This window comes from Chenopodium album, chromosome 8 (assembly GCF_948465745.1).
Source record: "Chenopodium album chromosome 8, dcCheAlbu1.1, whole genome shotgun sequence".
NCBI lineage: Eukaryota > Viridiplantae > Streptophyta > Magnoliopsida > Caryophyllales > Amaranthaceae > Chenopodium > Chenopodium album.
In genome coordinates this window covers 71,915,287-71,936,586 of record NC_137841.1, presented here as the reverse complement: position 1 = coordinate 71,936,586, position 21,300 = coordinate 71,915,287, and the positions used below count along the sequence as shown (strand labels likewise).

Genomic DNA, 21,300 nt, shown 5'->3' with positions numbered 1-21,300 from the left:
AAAAATTATAATTTCTTCTTTTTAAAATTAAAATTTAATTTGGGAGTTAATTTGAGACAATTCTTATGTGTGGCTGTATTGTTAAAAGTTTAAAACTACTAGCTTTAGACCTTTTATGGTATCTTTTGTTAAAACTACAAAATTTAAACTGTTGTAGTATCTTCAATGAATTAATGATGTATGTCTTTTTTATTTTTGAATGGAATATTAATTAGTTTATTGCATACTGTGTGGGTAAAAGTTTACTAGGGTAACACATTTAATAAGCGGGTTAGGTTTGGGTCAAGAGTTTTCAACCCATTTAATAAACGGCTTAGGTTTGGGTCAGTGGTTTTTCAATTCGTTTAACATATACACAAACACAAACCCGACACAACACGACTCGTTTGATAACCCTAAAAGTGATGGATAGCCCAAGTGGTTAGACCTTCCCTTTCAAATCTATGTTGTCTTATGATTGATTCTCTTTACCTATCCTTGTGTACTTTAAGCGTGAACCTTCAACAAATCTTTTGTTATATTGATGATGATGTGAAGCATTTGATTAAACCTCTTTAGAATCAACTAACCTCAAATTAGCACTCTTATAGCATGTATATCAAGTCAACAAATACAACCCCCTAGAGATGTCAAAACCTAACCTAATTTGAAACCGGTCAGAAAATATCCGATTTAAATTTCGATTTGCATGGACACATTAATTATTATGACCTAAGTTTTAAATTAGATCCAACTTGACGACCCGACCTCATTAAATCCAACCAAACACCTGAATTGATACCTATAGTTAGGAGTGTTAGATTTAAAAGTGGGTTAATGGTAAATTGGGCGCAAACAAAAGTATTCGAGCATTCCCACCAATGAGCAAAAATTGGTTTCCTCATTTTCTCTCTACCCACTTTCTCTCTCTTTCAACCCATGAGCATTTTTGTGATTATATTTTTATCCCACCAATGATAAAAAAAAAAAATTCTTCCCCATTCTCTCTCTAGTACATCTTCTCTCTTACTTTTACTAATACCCTTTTATATTTCTCTCTACTATATTATTTTTAATTCTTTTTTTTACTTGTATTGTGGACCCCAAATGATTACTATTCATCTTAAAAAATGCTGAGCAATTTTCATTTTGCTCATGAGCATTTTTCAATATGCTCATTGATGGGGAACATCTTCTACCATTTTTGCTCATCATTTTTGCTCATGAGCAAAAAAATGTTCATTGATGGGGATGCTCTTACAGACTAGAGAATACAGTTTTATAATTACACAGTAAAATCGTTGATTAAACACTTTAATCAATCAATAGTATACTGGTGCTTAAATGGCATCAAACCTTAAGGTTACTCTGCAACAATGGCGTCTCCTCTATTCCCACTTCTCTTTCCTACCTTCTCTCTCTTTGAGCTCTACCTCCTTAAGGTCCTCTTTCCCCTTTCACACTTATAATTTTTCTGGGTTGTTTCAATCAAGTGAATAATCGCACTATTTTTCATTTCTGATGATATCTTATTCTTCTTATTTTCAGGTCCAGATTTCTTGCTGATTCATTTGCAGCTAATTCAACATTAACCCGTGAATCTTTACATGGGGTTTCTCATCCCCCATCATTCTATTTCCAAGGTAATTAATTTCATTATTTCTTGTTATATTTCTTGTTTATTTGTTTTGTATGTGTTGCACTCTATGTGTTTGTTAAAAGTCCTCAATGCATCAATGATTGAATTACTAGAAAAAGTTGATTGCTTTCTGTTTTTTTTATAAAGTATTTGTAATTGTTGAAAGATTCTTCAGATTTTGTAACATAGTGTTGGGCTAATATAACTATATAAGTACGAAATTATTACTGCTATAAGAACAGACACTGATTTAACAGAAACATGTTAATATGTTAATACTCAGACTCTCAAAAATTGCTGCCAAAACTTATTTTCTAAAAAGGGTAAAGTTTTGGTAAGTTTTAGAGCCCTGATTCGTTGTATCAATGATGTCGTCCATTAGCAAAATCATCCCCTACTTAATAAGGTGGCACAATGATTACTGAATAATTTTGGTGTGAGATACAAATCATACTATTATGCCCGCTACTACACCGATACTGTCAAGAGTGTCAAGTAGTGGTGGATATGTCTGTATGTATGCTGTCTGTATTACATTAGCTAAATTCATCAGCTTCATTCTTTGGACTCTTGAATCTTGAATTTCTGTTATTTCTACTCTCAATCGAGTCAATTTGCAATTCTAAGAAAAGTCGTACTATCTGATGAATCATGTTGTATATTGTACAAGTATATAGTCTAAGCTATGTCTGATTACTAGATTTGGGTAATAATTGAATCTGAATGGACTCTTTCTGCAGCAAGATCATATGCCCGAGGTGATAGAAAGCAGTATGATCTTTTTGGTCAAGGACCACCAGGGAGTAAAGAATTTAGGAAGGCATGGACAAGGCAACTAGACGAAGAGGACTGTGTATGGACAGCGAGTGAAGATGAGAGTGATTCTGAGAAGAAATCAAGCCCTCTTGAGAAAGAAATTAAGAAAGTGAAGCAAAAAGCGAAAGAGCACTCTGATCGTATAGATGCTGATGACAGTGACGAGCTTTGGAGTGTATGGTCAGGCAGTGATGAGGAGAAAACTCTATGGACAGGTAGTGAAGAAGATGATGACGATGATATTCCCACAGAACCTTATCCAAATGAGAAGAGTGATGCGTATATAGATAAGTTATTTGAGTTTGAAGAGACTCCTAAGTATAGAACTCTCTCAGAGCTACTGAAAGCTGAAGATGAACCAGAAGAGTTGTCCCCTGGAAAGAAAGCACGAAAACTTGCAGTTGAGAATGCCCTAAAGAAGTTGAAAAAAGGGCCGGATGGAAGGTACACTAATGTTTGGGAAGTGATGAGTGACATAGATATTCTCATTGGTGCATTTGAAAATATTGTTTCGGGGCCAGAGTATGCTGAACTTAGGCAGGGAGGTCCAAAGCAACTAAACATGCAATTTTTCAAGGACATTCAAGCAAAAATGAGGGATCCTAACTATAAGTTCACTCCAGAACTGAAGTTAAAGCCAAAGAGCAAACTAGTCCGAAGGAAGAAGTGGCAAAAGGCACAATCTAGGAGGCGGAAAGATCAAAAGCGGTAATGACCACTCCGTTTCATATTCAACTTTTCTTGATTATGCTTGTAGGCTTTTAGGTTACTTTTGTCTCCCTTCATAGTCATACATGTGAACATGCTAATGATCAATTTTGTAAAGATATACTTTATATATATATATATATATATATATATATATATATATATATATATATATGTATATATATATATATATATATATATATTTGTGTGTAGTGTGTAGACTGTGTACTGTTGTTCAGCCGTGCTACAACTAATTTAATGTGAAGTGAGCCTTACTGTACTTAATGTGGTATCTGATAACTTTTTAGTACTTCTGATTCCTGTTTTATTTTATCTACTGTTACTTTATTAGGTACCGGGAGGTGGCACAGGGGGGGGGGGGGTATATATTGTACACACTGAACTTTTCAACAGAAAATATACACAATGACTAGATTAAGTTCCTGAAATTCTTAATTCTGTAAACAACTTGAAAGTCTAGATAACAATCATAACATAGTACTTTGCCAACTTTGGTACCTTGGGATTTCCCATCATCATGTACTACATACTCGATTATAACACATAACTAATACAAAGTGTTAGCTATATCATAGCTGCAGCACTTGCAGTTTATTACACTGGAGAATGTGGTGATGTCTCTTCCTCAGCTAACATGTTCTTTTCCTTCCTAAATCGTAGGAGTATCTCCATCTAGTTTCTGGCTGCTTGTACTACAAGGCTATTTGGTAATTAGTAGCTTAGTACTGATTGTACATGCTGAGATATCCATCTTGTATCTTGCTATTATTGTTCAGGATTGCATGCACACTCTGAGGGTTTGTACTGAGCCATTTACCATAAAGATTTTGGTTGTATTGGGTTCCCAATAGGTTTTCTACCATCAAGGGTGATGGTTGCTGTTGCTGATATCCATAAGCTGCTGGTCCTGCTGGATAGTTTTGGAATCTCTGGAACCGACCCGGGTCAAAAGAACCACCCACATCATATCCATGATGATGATGATAATGGTCATGATACCTGTTACGCTGACCAGGATCATGATGCCCTTGAATGCCCATCATTGAGATCATTGAACCAATATCATTTTCATAGTTTCCATCCCCAATAATCCTGTTGACCATGGGATCCATATAAAGGTTTTCCCTCCCCTCTGCCTCTGCCAGCTCCATGTCTTGGTCTACATGCCCTTCAACTCCCCACTCACTGCCTAATGATCCCTCACCATGTAGGTTAGGAATCAATTGGTCCAACGAAACCGCTCTTCTCGAGCGGTTGTTATGGTGATGAATTGGGGTCTTGTTTTTGGTTTTGCCTTGAGAGAATAGCTCCTGGTTCAAGTCTAGCTGCTGGTACTTTGGAGTCCACAGCTCTGCATGTTTTCCTGACCTTGCCAATTTCTTGATCAATGTATCTGGGTCAGCAATTCCTATAACTACGACTCTTTGCTGTTCTGCATCTATATTTACTGCATAAACCCCTGATTAATATTAAAGAAATCTTATTAGTACTAAATATCCAACTTCTTACAAGTACCATTAGCCAAATGATTAGATAAGAAATCCTACTGCAAATTGTTGTACTCAGAAAGCTCACACTGCAAAAAGTTCTACAGGAGAATCACAGATATTTTTTTACATAAAAATTCTGAAATAGCTACAAGCATTAGGCATTGTAGAACTTCTTCATCTTTTTCTTTCCTTGTTTTCTTCCACTTTCTCGCTTTTCTTTGTTTAGTTTTTTCAACCTTTCTCTTTACTTTTCTTGTTTCAATTTTCACGTACGGTTCCTTGTGACGATTCATATTAGCTGACCCTAGAAACTCATTTTGGGACTTGAGTCTTTGTTGCTATGTTGTAAGGACTATTAGTGGTTTAACTGTTTAGGTATGTTCACTGGTTTAGAGTACTAAAATTCATGGCATTTCCGTAGTGTAGAAGTTCAGACAAAGGTTTTTATATCACAGAAAAATTAAGTTGTACAATGCATTTTGTCATAACAGAAAATCAAGGTGAAGTAAGTATAACAGTAAGTGAAAGTGGAAGATGGAGCAGTGTAAAACCTTCAATCTTTTTCAGAACTTTCTTCACTTTTCGACGACAGCCATGGCAATCCACATTCACCTTAAGAACCACAGTCTGTAAACAGAGAGAAGTAATGAGTCGGTAATTAAGCTAGTTATTACACATAGAACTAATCTAACTTAAACAAACAAGAAAAAGAGAAAAACTGGATAAAATTATGATAGCAAGGAAGTTATAAACCTCCATGTTCAGGGGTTGGTTTTGAGCAGTTGGCATTCAGAAGATTTCAGACTTATCTTTGCTGTTGAAATGGAAAAACCCTTTACTTTTCCAAGTTCCCTGTTATAATATATTACTGTATGTTTGTTTTGGATATTTGGGTTCTTTGGCAACATGCATAAATAGTGCATTTTTAGAGAGAGAAAGAGGAGAGAGAGAGAAAGAGGTTGTGAATTGACTAAGATCAGAGTAGTTCAGGCAAAGATACAGAGACAGACATGCTGCAGAAATTAGGAGTACACCATTTCCTCGTGTAGGTCAAATCAGTCATCTATCCATTGCTCCTGATTTGGTTTTGTTTTGGCTTCACGAGATATTCCCAACTCTAGAAAGTACTGCTCTGTATCCAAAAGATATGATAATGATATACTCTACCTCAACAATCATTTCTTTTTTGCTGTTTTTTGCTACTCCTTATGATGTTCTAAATAAGTAATTCTTGAGTTTATTTAGTTGTTGATCTGGGTTACAAAACTAATGCTTTTGTCTCGTTACCATCCGTAATTAGAGGTTATAAGGAGCATCTCGAAGTAAGACGTGAAACCTTTTCTTCCCGGCCTCTAGGATTATTGCTGTGTCGTTAGGGATAAACGGTTGGATGCCTCTGCTCTTGTACGAAGTATAAAATAAAATGTGTATATAGATAATTCAGCATTAAGTTAGTGTTTATTTCACCAAGCTAAACTTGCTCTAGTAGGAAAGATTGTATCAGGTTGGGGGTTCAATCCCCACTAGAGGCACTTTGAGGATGGGGATCCCTTATTCTTTCCCCACACTCTCAAAGTGTCTAACCCGTAAGTATCGGACCAAAAAAACCGTGAGGGTTGAGGTTCGATCAGGTGTCCTTCTCCTTACCGTAAAATAAGTTAGTGTTTATTTCGCTAAAATACTTGTACTCATTTTGAACCCAAAATTGTGTAGAGACACTATGAAATGTGTAATATGCAATGAAGTGGTGGTGCTTCTGTCAAGTGTCAACTCAACTATTTAGTTTCAGGATTCCTGAGTGAAACAGAGAGCTTTAGCTGTTGAACTAGTCAAATTATTCAGAGATTCCTGATCTTTACAAATGTAGATAGTTGAGTTGAAGACTTTTAAGCTTGTGAAACTTCCAGTTTAAGTTTGCAAGCTCAACATGCTTGCAAATTTACTCTCACACATACTCCTTTCCTAGCAAGCCACCTCATTTTCATAAAAAACACTATAAGGTGAAAAGTATACTCCCTTTGTTTTTGGTTTTTTTTAATACCCAAGTTTATATGTACATTTGTCAATTTGAAAATTTGATTGATATTTTCTTTAATTAAAAATAAATTAAAAATAAGTATAAATTATAAACGATTTTCAAATATTATACTACTACATTGAAAATATGTCATGATTATGTTAGATCTTATATGTAAAACAAAAACATTGGTCAAAGTGATATATTGCATCAATGGAGTCCGAAAAATCAAAGTTGTTTCTGTCTGGATCCGATTACCCGAGAGTCCGAGATCCTGATAGTCCTATCGGCAAGCTGAGAACCTACACAATGGACAGAAGTTGGCTAACCCCGGGGTGATCCGGGGATAACCACTACGATGATAAACTTAGAATGTGTTTAAGAAAAAGAAGATAAGTAAGAGAGAGAGTAGAGAGAGAGAGAGTAATAAAAATATCTACCATTAATAGAGCTTAACTTACTATTTATAATGAACCTCATGACAGGTGGCTATGAAGCATGCAAAGCTTTTTTTGCCAAGTGTCAAGCTATTGCTGCCACGTGCCGAGTACCGACAGGCCGATATGTCCGCTTTATGGAACATATCAGCCTATTCAATAGATACGTTGGGTTCATATCCATATTTATTCAGATTTCGGCCCATTTCACACTTCATCCCATATAAAAGTGGAACACTAAAAAAAAAGGAGGAAGTGGTTTATAACTTGTAAAAAAATGAGCACACATCCATGAGGGTGGATGGTTAACACATCCACACATATGTTTATTTGGAAAATTTAGAAACTTGTTAATTTCTTTAATGGCTTAGTTAAAAATTCAATCGCCATAGCGAATTAGATTAAAGACAAGTACAATGCCAACTAGGTATTAAAAAACTAAAAAAAAAATGGTTAATCAAATATAAATAGATTTTATCTAGTTAAATGTTAAATGAATGAAATTCACAAATATTATACAAAAACCTTAGGGTAAAAAAGAGTATTACAGTTATATATAATAATCAATTCATTACATTAATTAGGAAATTCGAATTAGTACAAACGTGACAACTAAATCTAGACGGAAATTACATAATGGAACAAGCATCAGTATTATCATCACTAAAAAAAGTAGAAATGTTATCTTGAGGTCCATTGTAAGAAGGGTAAGCTTGAGGAACATCTTTAACATAACCAGCAGGTGCCCTCTTATCATAGGCTCCAACAACATAAGGATATGCTACTAAATTATGCTCAATGTAGGGCCAAAATTCTGCTCGTTTTTTTCCAGTGTCCTTCACTTTCTTTAGTACTTTGTTTGGATCCACATGCCCACTTACTGTCACCTTGCTCTGCTTCCTTATTACCTCTACTGATCTCACTCCTACATTAAAATGTCACATTAAGGCACTGATGTAAACGAGATATCATATAAAAATTGTCACAATATTCATCATAGAGTTATATGTGAAACGTAACCATACACGATTTAGTCTCATGAAATTATGGGAAAATTACGAAGATTATTACACGTGTAACTGCTACGGAGTATATGATTAATAAGACGAATACGTGAAGTACCCCAAGTACGTACAACACAAAAATTAAATCGCATATTCAAGTAATTATGATTATAAACTTATTGAGTTGAGAAAATAGGAAGAATTCAAAGAGGGATGGATTATGAAGAGAAGAGAAGAGAACCTTTGAGGTTGGTGACAGCACTTCTTATTCTTCTTTCACAGCCATCACAATCCATTTTGACTTTGATCTCAACTGTCTTATGACAAGAAAAAACACCACCAAAATCTCATCTTTAATGTACTAGTGATACTTCATATCATATACTAACTCCGTCTAGACTTAAAAGTCACAATATTTTAACGTGACTATTAATTCTAGACATACAGAGGGTTTAATTTAGCAAAGTGTTACCGGAGGCGCTTACCTGAAAAGGCCTACGCCTGTTCCTTGTGCTGGTGACAGTGCAAAAGTTGGCAAAATAGTCAAGTGCACCCATTTTATCTTGCTGTGAAGAAAAGCAAAGCATGTATGCACTTCAGGCAGAAGACTTATATAGGGTGAGAAAATATATTGTACATTTGTACTATATAACAGTTAAAATTATTCAAATGTCACATAAAGTAAGTAGCCTTAGTTGTATGAGAGGTCCAAACCTTAATTTATCTAATATATGTACAGAATTTTGGCCAGCTTACAGTATAATCACTTTGTGCCAACTTTCTTTATAAAGAAAAGGTAAGATAGGTTTATGCAATTAGATTTTAGTATGTAGGATTATCATTACAACAACTGTCTCCAAATGTTTTAACAGTATTTCTAATTATGTATTACAGCTTGGGAATATTAGTTAATCTACTTAATTAATCTTCTTCCTTGGATTAAATATTCTTGGAACGTATATGAGCGATCATACATGCTTCTAACTTTGTGGCGTTAGAGATAACTAGATAAGGCGAGCTTAACTATTTACAAATTTATGTTTATCTGGAATTATAATAGTCGTGTCTTGATTAAAACATTGTCCTAAACTTCAAACAAACTCGTATTTGAACAATTGAACCATGCCTTTTTCTCCAAGGATAACAACTTATAGACACAAATCACGTCAATTTTAGTGTTTAAGATAAGATATTATTTTAATTTAAATGAGGAATGGTATCCCTTGATTGCGTGATCTTAACCAAGAGAAAATGAAAAATCAAATATACTTGTTCGATGAAAAGGAGGTTGAATGATTGATCTAATTTAGAAATTAGACCAAATTTATGATCAAAGATGCTCAAAATGCATGATATTATGTCTCGATATTTTAACTTTATGAGTGAGTGAGTTTGCTTTTTTGGATATTAGAATTAATTAATTATTGATTAGGCTAATGGAGAAAGGATTTTTGAAGTGCTTTTGTGTTTTGCTTTCATTTTTGTTCGTTAGGTATGGCTTTGCTTTTTAAATCGTTCAATTTTATAATTAGAAAAGGGGCCAGAATAAGTCAATAATGTCGTAAAAGGTTAATATTATTCGTGTAAATAGCAAATAATTTTGTAATAAACTGTGTAATACTCCTGTTTTGAATCTTTGACTTTTTTAAGAAAGAGAGAATCTTCTAAATTTCTCTCAATCTATAAGAGCAAATATAGTCATGTGAGATCTAGTTTGATTCGTCTTGGTGAGTAGATTATTAATATCTAACTTTTATAATTTTTGCTAGTGTGAGATTAAAGATATTTGCGGTCACAGATGGTAAAATTTTGAATCGATTTGCGAAACAGGAACATCATTATGAAACGGAGGGTAGTGAATTTCCATCCCACCGCACACCACATTGATCTAATCTTGTTCAAAGACATAGTAAAATAGAGATGATATATATTATTCGGAGTACGTATACATTAATTACGAGCAAGGTTCTGTTTTTAGCGATTAAGGATGAATTCTACTAATCAAAGGTTTTGTTTTTACAGATTAAAGCTGAATTTTACTGATTAAAACTAATTTTTGCGAGTTTAGTGTATATAAGAGTCGCATCACGGCTTGGCTGGCCTATAATTGCTTCCAAGGGTGATATCGAAATTGGACCATGATATCAAAATAATGCCTTCTAATAATTGATCAACCCCTAACTACCAGGTTTGAAGATAGGGAACCACTAATAAATAATGCCCAACCTCACTGGAGCAAGCCTTTAATTTAGCTTTCAAATCCACCAAAAAATTTTACCTTCAAAACATTGTGGGAAAAAAAAGGTATAGCTTTTGAAAGACAAAAGTACTAGGACGTCTAGGAGTATCATAAAGACCACTAAAAGTATGTGAGGATTAAATGAAAAAAATAATAATATATTTTTTTTTTTTTTTTGACGGGAAAAAAATAATATTAACCCTTAGTACTTAGTAGTCATTTTATTAGATTGTTAGGATTATTGGATTAATGAAGTTTCTTGATCAATAATAAACTATATAACGGCCTGTTTGGTAGGTGGTAATAAGAATTAATTTGTATATAAATTAGGATTATTGGATTAATGAAGTTTCTTGATCAATAATAAACTATATAACGGCCTGTTTGGTAGGTGGTAATAAGAATTAATTTGTATATAAATATTAAATAAATATAAATGTTGCAAGCAAAATAATTATTCATTTCCTAGGTAATGCTAGTTCACCCAAACATTTTTGGTTCTTCATAAATTCTCATTAGTCACTACCACTCGTGGTGGTATTGGGTGATAATGAACATTTATCCCTACCTTATAAAAAGTGGAAAATTACACTTATGAATAGTGCACGGACGTTTATGACCTTCAAAATGTTTGTTTACCTTTACCTTATTTTGTAATTTTATTAGGGATTTTCATTTTTGGTTTTTCACAAAACACCCTTAGACCATTAGATGGATGAATTTGAAACATCTACTCAATTAATGAGAAATTAAATGGAATAATAAAGTTTAAAATATTTGATTTTTATGAAATGGGTATGATTTTTTTTTTGGTACCCAAATGCTGAAATACAAGTATCCCACGAAGAAGAGTCAGGTAAGCAATATGCATTAGTATTATTTTTATTTTTGGTTTATTATCCTATGAAAATAGAATTAGCATCATTTGTATTCTAACTTCCGTTATTTCTTTGCAGAAATAATACAAAAATAATTATTCCTTACACAATATATTGACTAAACCACTTATATAACTTTTCATAAGAAAACTTTTTTTTTTAATTATAAAATTACCTAACCCAAACTTATGCAAATCATTAACTAGATAATTAATCTTAGGAAAATAAAGATAATCTGAAAATAATAGTGGTCACATTTAGCATTTTCTACACCCATCTAGAGTTACCTAGTACAATCTCTATATGAACGTATACTTGAGAGTTGTAGGTAGTTTTGACATACTATCTATTTTCTATATATGTCATATTCTAAACTATATGCGCTTGCTTATTTACTCTAAAGCTTGCTAAAGTTGCCTGAACTAAATGTCTAATAGTAGTAGCTTCTTTGATTAACTCCATTGTCTTTTCCCTTAACACATTCACTGTATTACTGGACAGGGAGATTGATTGGAATTTGAAGCAATAGCTACCAAGTTAGCGACTAAGCCCATGTTTTTCTAGATTGCACCAACAACTAACCTAAATAGAATCTGGGCTCTTTTGAAAGCCATTTCCTTTGAACAAGATATGCTATTGCACTAACATGAATACTTACACGATGTGGCTTCTTACAAGAACATTTGCACGGACTGTACTTTTTGATTAGCTTTTGATACCCATGCATTGCGTATACTAGCAACACTAAACTTTGCTTATGAGCCATCAGTTGTAATAGTTGCTTTTGAAAAGACTCATATCACTTTTTTACTCTTTTGTCATACAATTAAATAGCCTATTATGGTTATGATATTAGTTTAACTTACAGTTCACATCTTCAAGTGTTTTTGTAGTAGCATTACACATAATAACTATGGCCGTATTTCACAATGCTACAATTAGAAACATAGTATTGCTCATGAGATACAAAAGCAATTAATACACAAGAGCACAAAAAACAAATTATATGCTCCTCAAGTGAAGAAGTTCTTATTTATAAATTGTTTATCTAAAGTCTGCTAGGTTTGTTTTTTAAAAAAAAGTCTGCTAAGTTTAAGCTTTACTTGTGAAGCAGTGATGCTTCTGTTCTAATGTGCCAAAAGGATTCTTCCACTCATTTCGTAATATATAACATTAATAAGATGATATGTCTCACTTTATATATTCACATTATAACCGAAGACATATAGTGAAAAGTTCCATTACTTATGTGTGGAGTGTAAACGCAAGCCAAAAGAGCCTAATGTAACAACTAGCCATCCGCGCGCATCGCGCGCGTAGGCTACCCTAGTGAAGAAAAACACAAGCCTAGGGATGAGTTTACATCACTAAGGAAATTAAGATATAACTTTGCTTGCCAAATAAATTCCAAATTCATTCTCATTATCACTTTTTATAACCGGCTACCAAACTTAATTACGATTATTGCTGATCAAAACTGATTTTGATTTGAAATAAATATTGTTACAAGTGGTTACAAAGTAAACCCAGTAAAACCATAAATCTGCTGGAGCAGAAGTATGATGTCTCAGATCAGTAGTTCAAAAAAGTACTCAGCCAAAGCTCATGTTACTACATGATGTTTGTTTGGGGGATTAGTAAAATGATCAATGAATGAAAGACTTACTGGCAAGAGAAGTCAGTATCAACAAAAATCAGGCATGGTGCTATAGCAATGGACATCACTTCATATAGTGCTTCTGCTGCTCTCAAGTTTCATCTCTTCAGTTACAGCGAGCTATGACAACCTATCCCCTTCTTCACTAGAAAGTTCTGATGAAAAAAAGAAGGAATTACTCACTTACTTTTTACACTTGTGACACTGCAGCTCCCTTGTCTACAACTTTTAGTTTTTGACCTCGCAAGCCATTCCAAAATGCAGTTGCATTCACCACTTTCTTGCCTGGGAGCTGAACTTCTAGAACCTGCATTACCATAATGTTCTCTGCTTTAATTATCAATGAAAATGTTTTTTTAAAAAATTTATATTAAATCCAATACTTTATTTTAGGAAATTTGACAGTATTTCCAGTCGACCCAAATTCATATATACATGACTATACTAATATTTATACGAAGGGAGAGCAAAAGAAGATTATGGGGCATACACACTTCACGTTATAGCATTAGAGATTCTCTTCTTGACCAATATTGTGTTATGGAGCCAGCTGTTAGGGCGGCCCAGCCCATTTACTCACGGAGGCCCAAACCAGGGATGCACAAGGTTCAAGTCAGCAAGCCAAGTAACCGTTTGATAGAAGGAGTCAACGATGGAGACATCTAAGGGAGTCAACCTCAACAAAGGGAAGGAGACAAATGCCATTAAGAACTTATTAGGGAAAGTAGCAGTAGTAATTTATGTGCTTTATTTTGGGTTGTGCCATTTTCATGTCTAATTGTCACATGTAATTGTCTTAGTCATGTAGTAGTTTAGTATTAGTAGGAGAGGAAGGCAGTGAGGAGGGTATCCAGAAATTAAACAAGAACTTCCTTGAGAGTAGTAGCCTCAAGCTACCTTGAGATTCATGGCCTCAAGCCATTGACTATCCATTGTAACCTTTAGCTTTCAGTAATCAATTTCAATCAAGCTTCCTTTAATTACTGTCATTACTTGAATACTTACTGTGAGAATTCCGGGCTGTGACAACTTGCTCTGATACCACTGCAACGCCGGTCCGTCCATGGCGACCACCGCGACCGTGATCTTTTCGCGCTCCGACAGGTGATAGAAGTCGAAAAACATTTGGGCTCTCATAACCCAATTATTAGGGTCCTTCCCCTCAAAGGTGGGAATATCGAGCTTCTTTTGTTTCCACCGCCCGTCTCCACCACCGTCAAATGGTTCTCCGTCGTGCCAGCCCCTCCTCCATGGTGGGGTTGCGAATGGTTCTTCTCTCGGGGTTCGCACCTCCCCTTCAGTACGCACTCGACTGTTACCCTCTCCCACAGGGGATACCTGGGATCTCCTTGTCGAATGCCCCTCAAAGGACTAAAAGCTTGCAATGGTTCTCCATTCCATAAAATTTGTAACTTGGCTGAGTTAATGCGTTGCATAACAATTCCAACCATATGTTTGCGGGAGGTGAAGTTCCATCAAAGATTCTCGAATAAAACTCCATCTAAGTCGATCATAGACCTTCTCAAAATCAATTTTCACCGCCATGTAACCTACTTTACCTTGCTTGTATCTCATTTTATGTAACATTTCTTGCCCAATTATCACATTGTGAGTAATCTGCCTCTGAGGAACGAACGAGCCTTGAGTAGGGGAAATCAAACTCGGCAAAATAGGTTTAAGACGGTTCACAATCACCTTTGTGATCAACTTATACAGAATGTTACACAATCCAATAGGTCTAAACTGATTTGCTTGTCCCGGCACATTAACTTTAGGAATAAGCACCAAATAAGCATCATTCAGACCCTCGGGGAATTCCCTCCCTTCCAAAACTTCACGGACCAAATTCACCACACTAGGATTGACTAAATCCCAAAACCTTTGATAGAACAAAGGTTGGAAACCATCGGGTCCTGGAGCCTTAAAAGGTTTCATCGAACGAAGAGCAGCAAACACCTCACATTCACCAAAAGGACGAGAAATTTGTTCCATCTCTGCCTCACTAATGCTAGGAAAATAGTTCGACAACAATTGGACTTGGTTCAAAACACCACTCCTTTCCATTGGTTCGACAACAATATGTCGATATGGATGTCTAAAAAAAGATCTTTAAAAAATAATTCCATTGGTTTTTTTATAATAATTTTTCGATTTGTAGTTTGTAAAATATCGTCAAATGAAGTATTATTCGATTCTTATAATAAACATCTCTCTTCATTAATGACGTTGACTAGGATGCTATTTTCTCAATAACAAAATTGTATATTTTAGTAAGAAAGATTATTTGGCGCTAATGAAATTTGTCCCGCTTTCTTATAGTAAATGACGCCAAAAACCAAAAACTTTTCCCTCTTATTTTTGTAGCTAATGATGTGTTGTCAATTTTTAATTTTTAAGGAAATTTCACAAATATAACACCGTATACATTTTAGGAAAATAAATACAGGTATTTTGTTCACACTACAAATACGCAATATACCTTTTCTTTGTTCACAATCACTTTAACAATTCTGTATTTTTACCTCTTTCTCTCTTCCTTTTTCCACAACCAAAAAATTTATGTCCAATCTCAATAGTGGAATATTAAAAGCACAGAAAAAGTATTTCAAATATTAATAGTCAACAATTGTAATTTTTAGCAACCACACAGGTGGAAAGCATTCCTTCAAGCAGGTCTACTCATAGCTACCTTCCTACCTTCCTTGCTCCTAGCTTCATATTTACCTGGATAGAACTAAAATGTGAGAGCGAGCAAGAAAGATATACGCGCTAATCCAAACTTTACATGACATGTTAAAGAATCAAGTAGAGTCCATCAAGTAGAATCCAAACTATGTATCGCTTTTCTTACCTTGGTATGATCCATGTATTGAATTCAGCTAATGTAATTAACGCAATTAATAATTCAATTCTTCAATCAATCAAATACTCAAGCTTTCAATCTTATATAATTATTAATTTGCGTTAATTACATTAGCTGAATTCAATACATAACAAGGATCATACCATCTACTGAACTACATTGTCATGAGTGCACTCATAGCAGATAATACTTCAGTAGATGCCACGAGAAGTGCACTCATAACAGATCATTACTGTTAGGAAACTTAGGATGCATAAATAGGAAATATAACAAAATGATAAGGCGTCAAAAAATACATTCAACAACAAACAATTAATAACTACAACCAACCTTTTCTACTAGTCCAATTATGACTTGTCCTGCTCCTGAAAAAACAAGTGAAAGTGTGTGAGACGAAAGAGAGAAGTGGGACTATACAATGGGAGAGAAACACTCTTATTCGATTAGAGAGTATTAATACTTTCAAATATCACTCAACTCACCATATTATTATTAAGGAAAGGAACTTTGATTGTTTTAGTTGAAGGACTTTCCTCAAAGCCTCAGCCCTCAACAAAACAACAAATATATATATATATATATATATATAAATAAAACAACAAATATATATATATATAAAACAACAAATATATATATATAAATAAAAAAAGGTTAAAAAAAAAAGGGGTAATCATTTGAGTAATCTCATCTCAGTACTATACACAAACCATTTCTTTTGCAATCTGATTTCAACTAATCCTCTTCCCTAGCTTAACAACACAGGGGTTAGCCCCTTCCCCCAATTGTAGTCCCCTTACTTTTTCTAAGGCTGTAAAAACCATTTCAAATAGTTATTCTGCGGATCAACAACAAATTTTAAGTTATAGTAACCAAGCCACAAAGCAAGAACAAGGAATCTATGTTGTTTAAGGCTTCAAGCAGCATTTATAAAAATTCATAAGATGAAAGTTCATAAACAATAATTTCACGTGGCGACATCCATAATACAATTATGTGAAAATGTGCACAAAAGATGATATAAACAAAACAGTATATTGTATTATAACTCGCTGGATTTTTTAACCTAAGTTGTATTACCGGTATTATTAGTGGGTGTTTGGTTCAAAAGACTAGAATGGAATGGTATGAGAGAGGGAATCCCTTAAGAATAGTTCCACACCCATAATAACTCAATCAAACAACCAATATCAGATTTCTTGGTATCGCATACATTACAATCTATTCCAACAAGTTTCACCAAACACCTCCTTAGTTGTATACTACCTTCTCATATGACCACATCAATGTGTAAATCATTTGGTACTTGTGAATACTTGCCTATCAATCAGGACCATCACATAACTTCATTACCTTTCACACTCACTCTGTTACAGTATTCAAACCGATTTTCAAAGATGCTAACAATATATATTAGGAAGATTGGAATAGCCCAATTTGAACTTTTAAGGACACAACATAAGTTTGGATAAATAGCCGTCTCGTTAGTATGGAAAGCTGTAAAAATCTTAGCTTGATTAAAAAACACAAAACTATACAAGTATTTCAAAAAAGTAACAAGGCATTGTGATTAAGATAATTGGTTGATGATTATATCAAAATTCATACACGCTAGTATGCTATTAGAAAAGGCATAAATACTTTAAAAACAAATAATTTTATTTGCTTACTTCAAAAAGTCAGTTAAAGCTTATAAAAGCATTTATAAAAGATAGCTATAAGAATGTTGATCAAAGTTGTATAAAACAAATGCTTGTATACACTCTAAGTGTAAAACACTTTAAGAATGATGTCCAACTCTTGATAATAAATTTTAAGTTGAATGGGCCTCACTGGCCCCCAAATAGTCCTGAGTTAAAAATAAAAACTGAGCACCAAAGAACATTGATCTAGCCATAACAAGGATCACAATCTTGCTTGCACAGCCAACAATTAAAACATGGTATTCAACCGGAATCAAATAAATCACCTAACTGTAAAAAATAGACAGGCATTAAGCTCTCTAATTCCACTTCACTTGACTACAAACCTTGTGTTGGCAAAGGACCATAAACTTGCATATACAACATAATGGAGTTAATATATGAATGTCCAACAACCAGAACAGTAAATCCTGAGACTCAGTTAAACCATAAGTGTTACTCAGATTTGATATCATATTAGAAAGACACATAAGCATTTATCATAGTTATTCTACAACTTCAAATTGATAACAATGATTGTAACGAAAAAGCCAGTAACACTATACCCAATAAGATGCAGCAAAGTTTAGTAGACTAGTAGTAGTAAAACTTACAAGAGGTACGCATCTACTAGTTCAATACATGGAGGAGGAGTAGCGCAAAAACAGCCCACCACAGACATACAAATGCCACTGGAAGCGTATCTGATAACCCGCGTGATCAAACAATGAAGATTGGAGCTAAAATCACTTCTACCGAATTGGTACCACAACAGGCAAAATAAACCATCTTTCAAATGAATTAAGGGAAGTTTAGAGTAATTCTCGTGGATAGCAGTAGTGAAGGATTCGTGCTCGAGACCTACAATGGGACCAGAGACCAAGTCCATAGTTCTCCAGTTAAATGCATAAAGCAATCCACTATGTTCATCAATCCAATAGACGGTAGAATCTTGTTCAACAACGGCGGGGTTCATGGGAAGATTATACAAACTCATAGAGAGTTCAGAGTGAGTGAAGGGATTGAGCTCTCCCGTGGCCACATCATACACAAAGCAGTGTACAGCTTTACCCTTACCCTTGTCCGATGATTCCGCCTCCGCGACATAAGGAGCAGCAACAATGATCTTCCCCACAGATTCACCCAAGGAAGAAACAAATGTCCAATTACAATTGGGTATGATTGTATTCTCATTCTGATATAAAATGCTGGACCAGGAGTCCTTGACAGGGCCATATATGACTCCCAATTCTTGATCATCCTGCGAAAGCATAGCCCCGAAAATGTAAATTCGTCCACCCAAACTCATAGGACTAGGGGTGTTCCTGCATATCCAATTTTCATTAGAATTTACTGTAGGAAAATTAAGATTGAGGATAAAATAAATAAAAATACCTGATAAATAGATTAGGGGGGCAAGATGGAACGGGTTTCCACTGTAGTTTATTTTGGTCAAAATCCGAAAGAATTGAACGCATAAATATGCCATCGACTGAGAAAGTATAGATGGTATTTTTTATCACAGCGCAACGACGGTGAGGTTTGTCTGCAGTGGATTTAGACAACCGCCGAATGGAGTGATTGGAGAAGAACCTTGACGGGTCACCATAGTTGTGGTCATGGGGGCGGTATTGTCCGTCGTATTCATGGTATGCATTCAGCTTCGATGAGGGTATCCGAACTTTATACCATGCTGTTTCTGAACCATCTTCCCGGACTCTTACCGCTATTTCAAATTCATCCCTTAGATTCATATTCTACACCAGGAGTGAGCTTTCATATTTAAACACTAATTTAGTTGTAATTAGGAATGTAATCCCTTCATCACCCACTAATATGATTGTTACAAACTTAACCCGAAAATCTGAAATGTGGGTTCGGATTCATTAAAAAAAATGAATCCAAAAAGACTTTAAACTCATGGTGGTCCACAATTTTACATTAACATCAAACAAAATTATGAATATTAATTTATTATTATTGTAATACTATAGTAAACAAAACCAATAGACATCGAGTATCTAACTATATTCTCCAAATAATCCAACATTCTGAGTTCTAATTCCAAAAAACTATTAATACACACATAACAAAAATTCCAATGTACATATATGAATTAAAAACCATCAATTATTATCAATTCCTAAAATAATCAGAAACCCTAACTCCCTAATTCGATAAATTATATAACAAATCATCAATATCAACCCAAAAAATTAGAAACTTGAAAATCCATAATTAAGTATGAAATTGAGTTACCTGAAATTGATGGAGAGAAGCTGCCGGCTGGAGATGTGGAGTGCGGTGGCTGGAAGGTCTGGCAACAGCTGGTAATTAATTCAAGAGATTAGAGTTATGTAATTAATTCACAATCAATTAATCTAACCAGTCATAATTTAATATGTATAAAATTGGAAATAAAAACTAAGTTATAAGTGGAATACATTTAATATGGGTAAATCTTTTTTAAAAGCCCAAAATAGCATATAGGACTAACAAATCGAAACGGAGGGAGTAAATGATGAAATTCATACTCTTTTGAACCGATTTTGGTGGGGCTCGAGTATAGACTCACGCAAACTTCATTGGCAAAGGTGGGAAAATTTGTGCTTGCCGAAGTCAAAAGGAGGTCTCGGGTTTAGGGACCTCAAATGCTTCAACCAAGCTTTTTTGGCTAAAGCAAATTTGGCGGCTAGTTGTATAATGATGATGGCTCTCTTATTAATAAAATTCTCAAAGTTCGACTTTAAACACTCTAATGTGATTGAGGCTCTTCGTGGATATGATCCAAGTTACTCTTGGAGAAGCATGTGGGAGGCAAAATCGCTTTTAATTAAAGGGGTGGCTTGGAGAATTGGGGATTAGACTGACATAAATGTATGGAATGAGAAATGGCCGATGAAGGAGGGGAAAACTATTAGTCCTTTGCCTGGACTAGATAGCTAGCAATTTTGAGTTGCGTGTGTGTGACTTGCTCAAGCCTGAGTGCAAAGTATGGGATGAAGAAATGGTGTGAGATACTTTCAGTGAGGAGGATTGCTCTTTAATCCTCGCTATCCCACTCTCAAATCAGTTGGAGAAAGACAGAATGTACTGGAGAATGGCAAAATATGGCGTCTATAGAGTGAGATCAGGGTACTGGTTTGCAAATCAGAATGTCGTGGAGGGTGATACAAGTGCAAATGTTGATGAAGATGAGTTGTGGAAGGGAATTTGTGTTGGGTTTCAGTGAGTCCGACCCACCGCGAAAAGAAACACGACCCAAAACCAAACTCACAATAATTATAACCATAAAGCATAATTATGGACCGCTTCCTTTTTTATTTATGGAAGCTGTTCGGTTCAAACCGCTTCCCTTTGCAAATCTTTGGGTTTTTTTTTTTTTTTTTTTTTGGGAGGGTATTTGTGGGTTTTTGGAAGCGAAATTGAAAAACCGCTTCCAATTTAGGGCTTCCAAATTGGGTTTTTCTACTAGTGAAAGTATATAGTGGCGTTGAAAGTGATATTTAAGGAGCGAATTGAGAAATATGGATTGCATCATCAATTTAGGTCAGATAAATATGGAGGCTTTATGGGTGGTTTCATGGTGAAGAAAGGATTGTTTTGATCCTTGAAATGGAGAAATTCAGATGGAGAAGGGGGGGGGGGGCGTTGTCGTTGGGTGGGTCGTGAAGAAGGGAATGAAGATCCCGGTGGTGGTGGTGGTGGGGGTGGGGAAGGGGCTGCCGGAGGATGGAGAAGGTGTAACTTTTCATTTGGTTACTTGGCCTTAGTTTTTTTTTTTAGTTGGCTGTCGGTTTTTTCTTTTTCGTTTTGTTTTTCTTTTCTCTTTGTAGTTTGTTTTTGTTTGTTCTCTTCTTTTGGGGCTTGCCC

The 21,300-nt window shown here is 34.9% G+C and overlaps 3 protein-coding genes across 3 annotated transcripts; 1 reads left to right on the top strand and 2 right to left on the bottom strand.

The window, feature by feature from the left end:
- Positions 1-1,190: 1,190 nt before the first annotated feature.
- LOC145556542 (uncharacterized) lies at positions 1,191-3,268 on the top strand. The gene is made up of 3 exons (XM_081618198.1): positions 1,191-1,421; positions 1,528-1,622; positions 2,359-3,268. The coding sequence occupies exons 1-3, from the start codon at positions 1,324-1,326 to the stop codon at positions 3,144-3,146; spliced, it is 981 nt and encodes a 326-aa protein (XP_081474324.1). The 5' UTR covers positions 1,191-1,323; the 3' UTR covers positions 3,147-3,268.
- A 4,408-nt stretch (positions 3,269-7,676) lies between these two features.
- On the bottom strand, positions 7,677-8,811 carry LOC145556540 (heavy metal-associated isoprenylated plant protein 21-like). The gene is made up of 3 exons (XM_081618197.1): positions 8,597-8,811; positions 8,353-8,428; positions 7,677-8,032 (listed from the first exon to the last, which is right to left on the bottom strand). The coding sequence occupies exons 1-3, from the start codon at positions 8,696-8,698 to the stop codon at positions 7,737-7,739; spliced, it is 474 nt and encodes a 157-aa protein (XP_081474323.1). The 5' UTR covers positions 8,699-8,811; the 3' UTR covers positions 7,677-7,736.
- Positions 8,812-15,276: 6,465 nt separating this feature from the next.
- On the bottom strand, positions 15,277-18,744 carry LOC145556539 (uncharacterized). The gene is made up of 3 exons (XM_081618196.1): positions 18,042-18,744; positions 16,079-16,113; positions 15,277-15,609 (listed from the first exon to the last, which is right to left on the bottom strand). Exons 1-3 carry the CDS (start codon positions 18,734-18,736, stop codon positions 15,551-15,553), a joined length of 789 nt encoding a protein of 262 aa, XP_081474322.1. The 5' UTR covers positions 18,737-18,744; the 3' UTR covers positions 15,277-15,550.
- Between the last annotated feature and the right edge of the window lie 2,556 nt (positions 18,745-21,300).

Bases quoted from the DNA above. Each gene is read 5' to 3' on its own strand.
- LOC145556540 (XM_081618197.1), bottom strand. From the start codon at position 8,698: ATGCTTTGCTTTTCTTCACAGCAAGATAAAATGGGTGCACTTGACTAT. The intron at 8,429-8,596 runs GTAAGCGCCTCC...TCTTGTCATAAG, and splicing joins ACAGGCGTAGGCCTTTTCAG to ACAGTTGAGATCAAAGTCAA. The intron at 8,033-8,352 runs GTTCTCTTCTCT...ATTTTAATGTAG, and splicing joins TGCTGTCACCAACCTCAAAG to GAGTGAGATCAGTAGAGGTA.
- LOC145556542 (XM_081618198.1), top strand. From the start codon at position 1,324: ATGGCATCAAACCTTAAGGTTACTCTGCAACAATGGCGTCTCCTCTAT. The intron at 1,422-1,527 runs GTCCTCTTTCCC...TCTTATTTTCAG, and splicing joins TTGAGCTCTACCTCCTTAAG to GTCCAGATTTCTTGCTGATT. The intron at 1,623-2,358 runs GTAATTAATTTC...CTCTTTCTGCAG, and splicing joins CCCATCATTCTATTTCCAAG to CAAGATCATATGCCCGAGGT.
- LOC145556539 (XM_081618196.1), bottom strand. From the start codon at position 18,736: ATGAGTTTGGGTGGACGAATTTACATTTTCGGGGCTATGCTTTCGCAG. The intron at 16,114-18,041 runs GTAAGTTTTACT...TTGTTTTTTCAG, and splicing joins CTAGTAGATGCGTACCTCTT to GAGCAGGACAAGTCATAATT. The intron at 15,610-16,078 runs GTTGGTTGTAGT...AGTTCTATCCAG, and splicing joins TAATTGGACTAGTAGAAAAG to GTAAATATGAAGCTAGGAGC.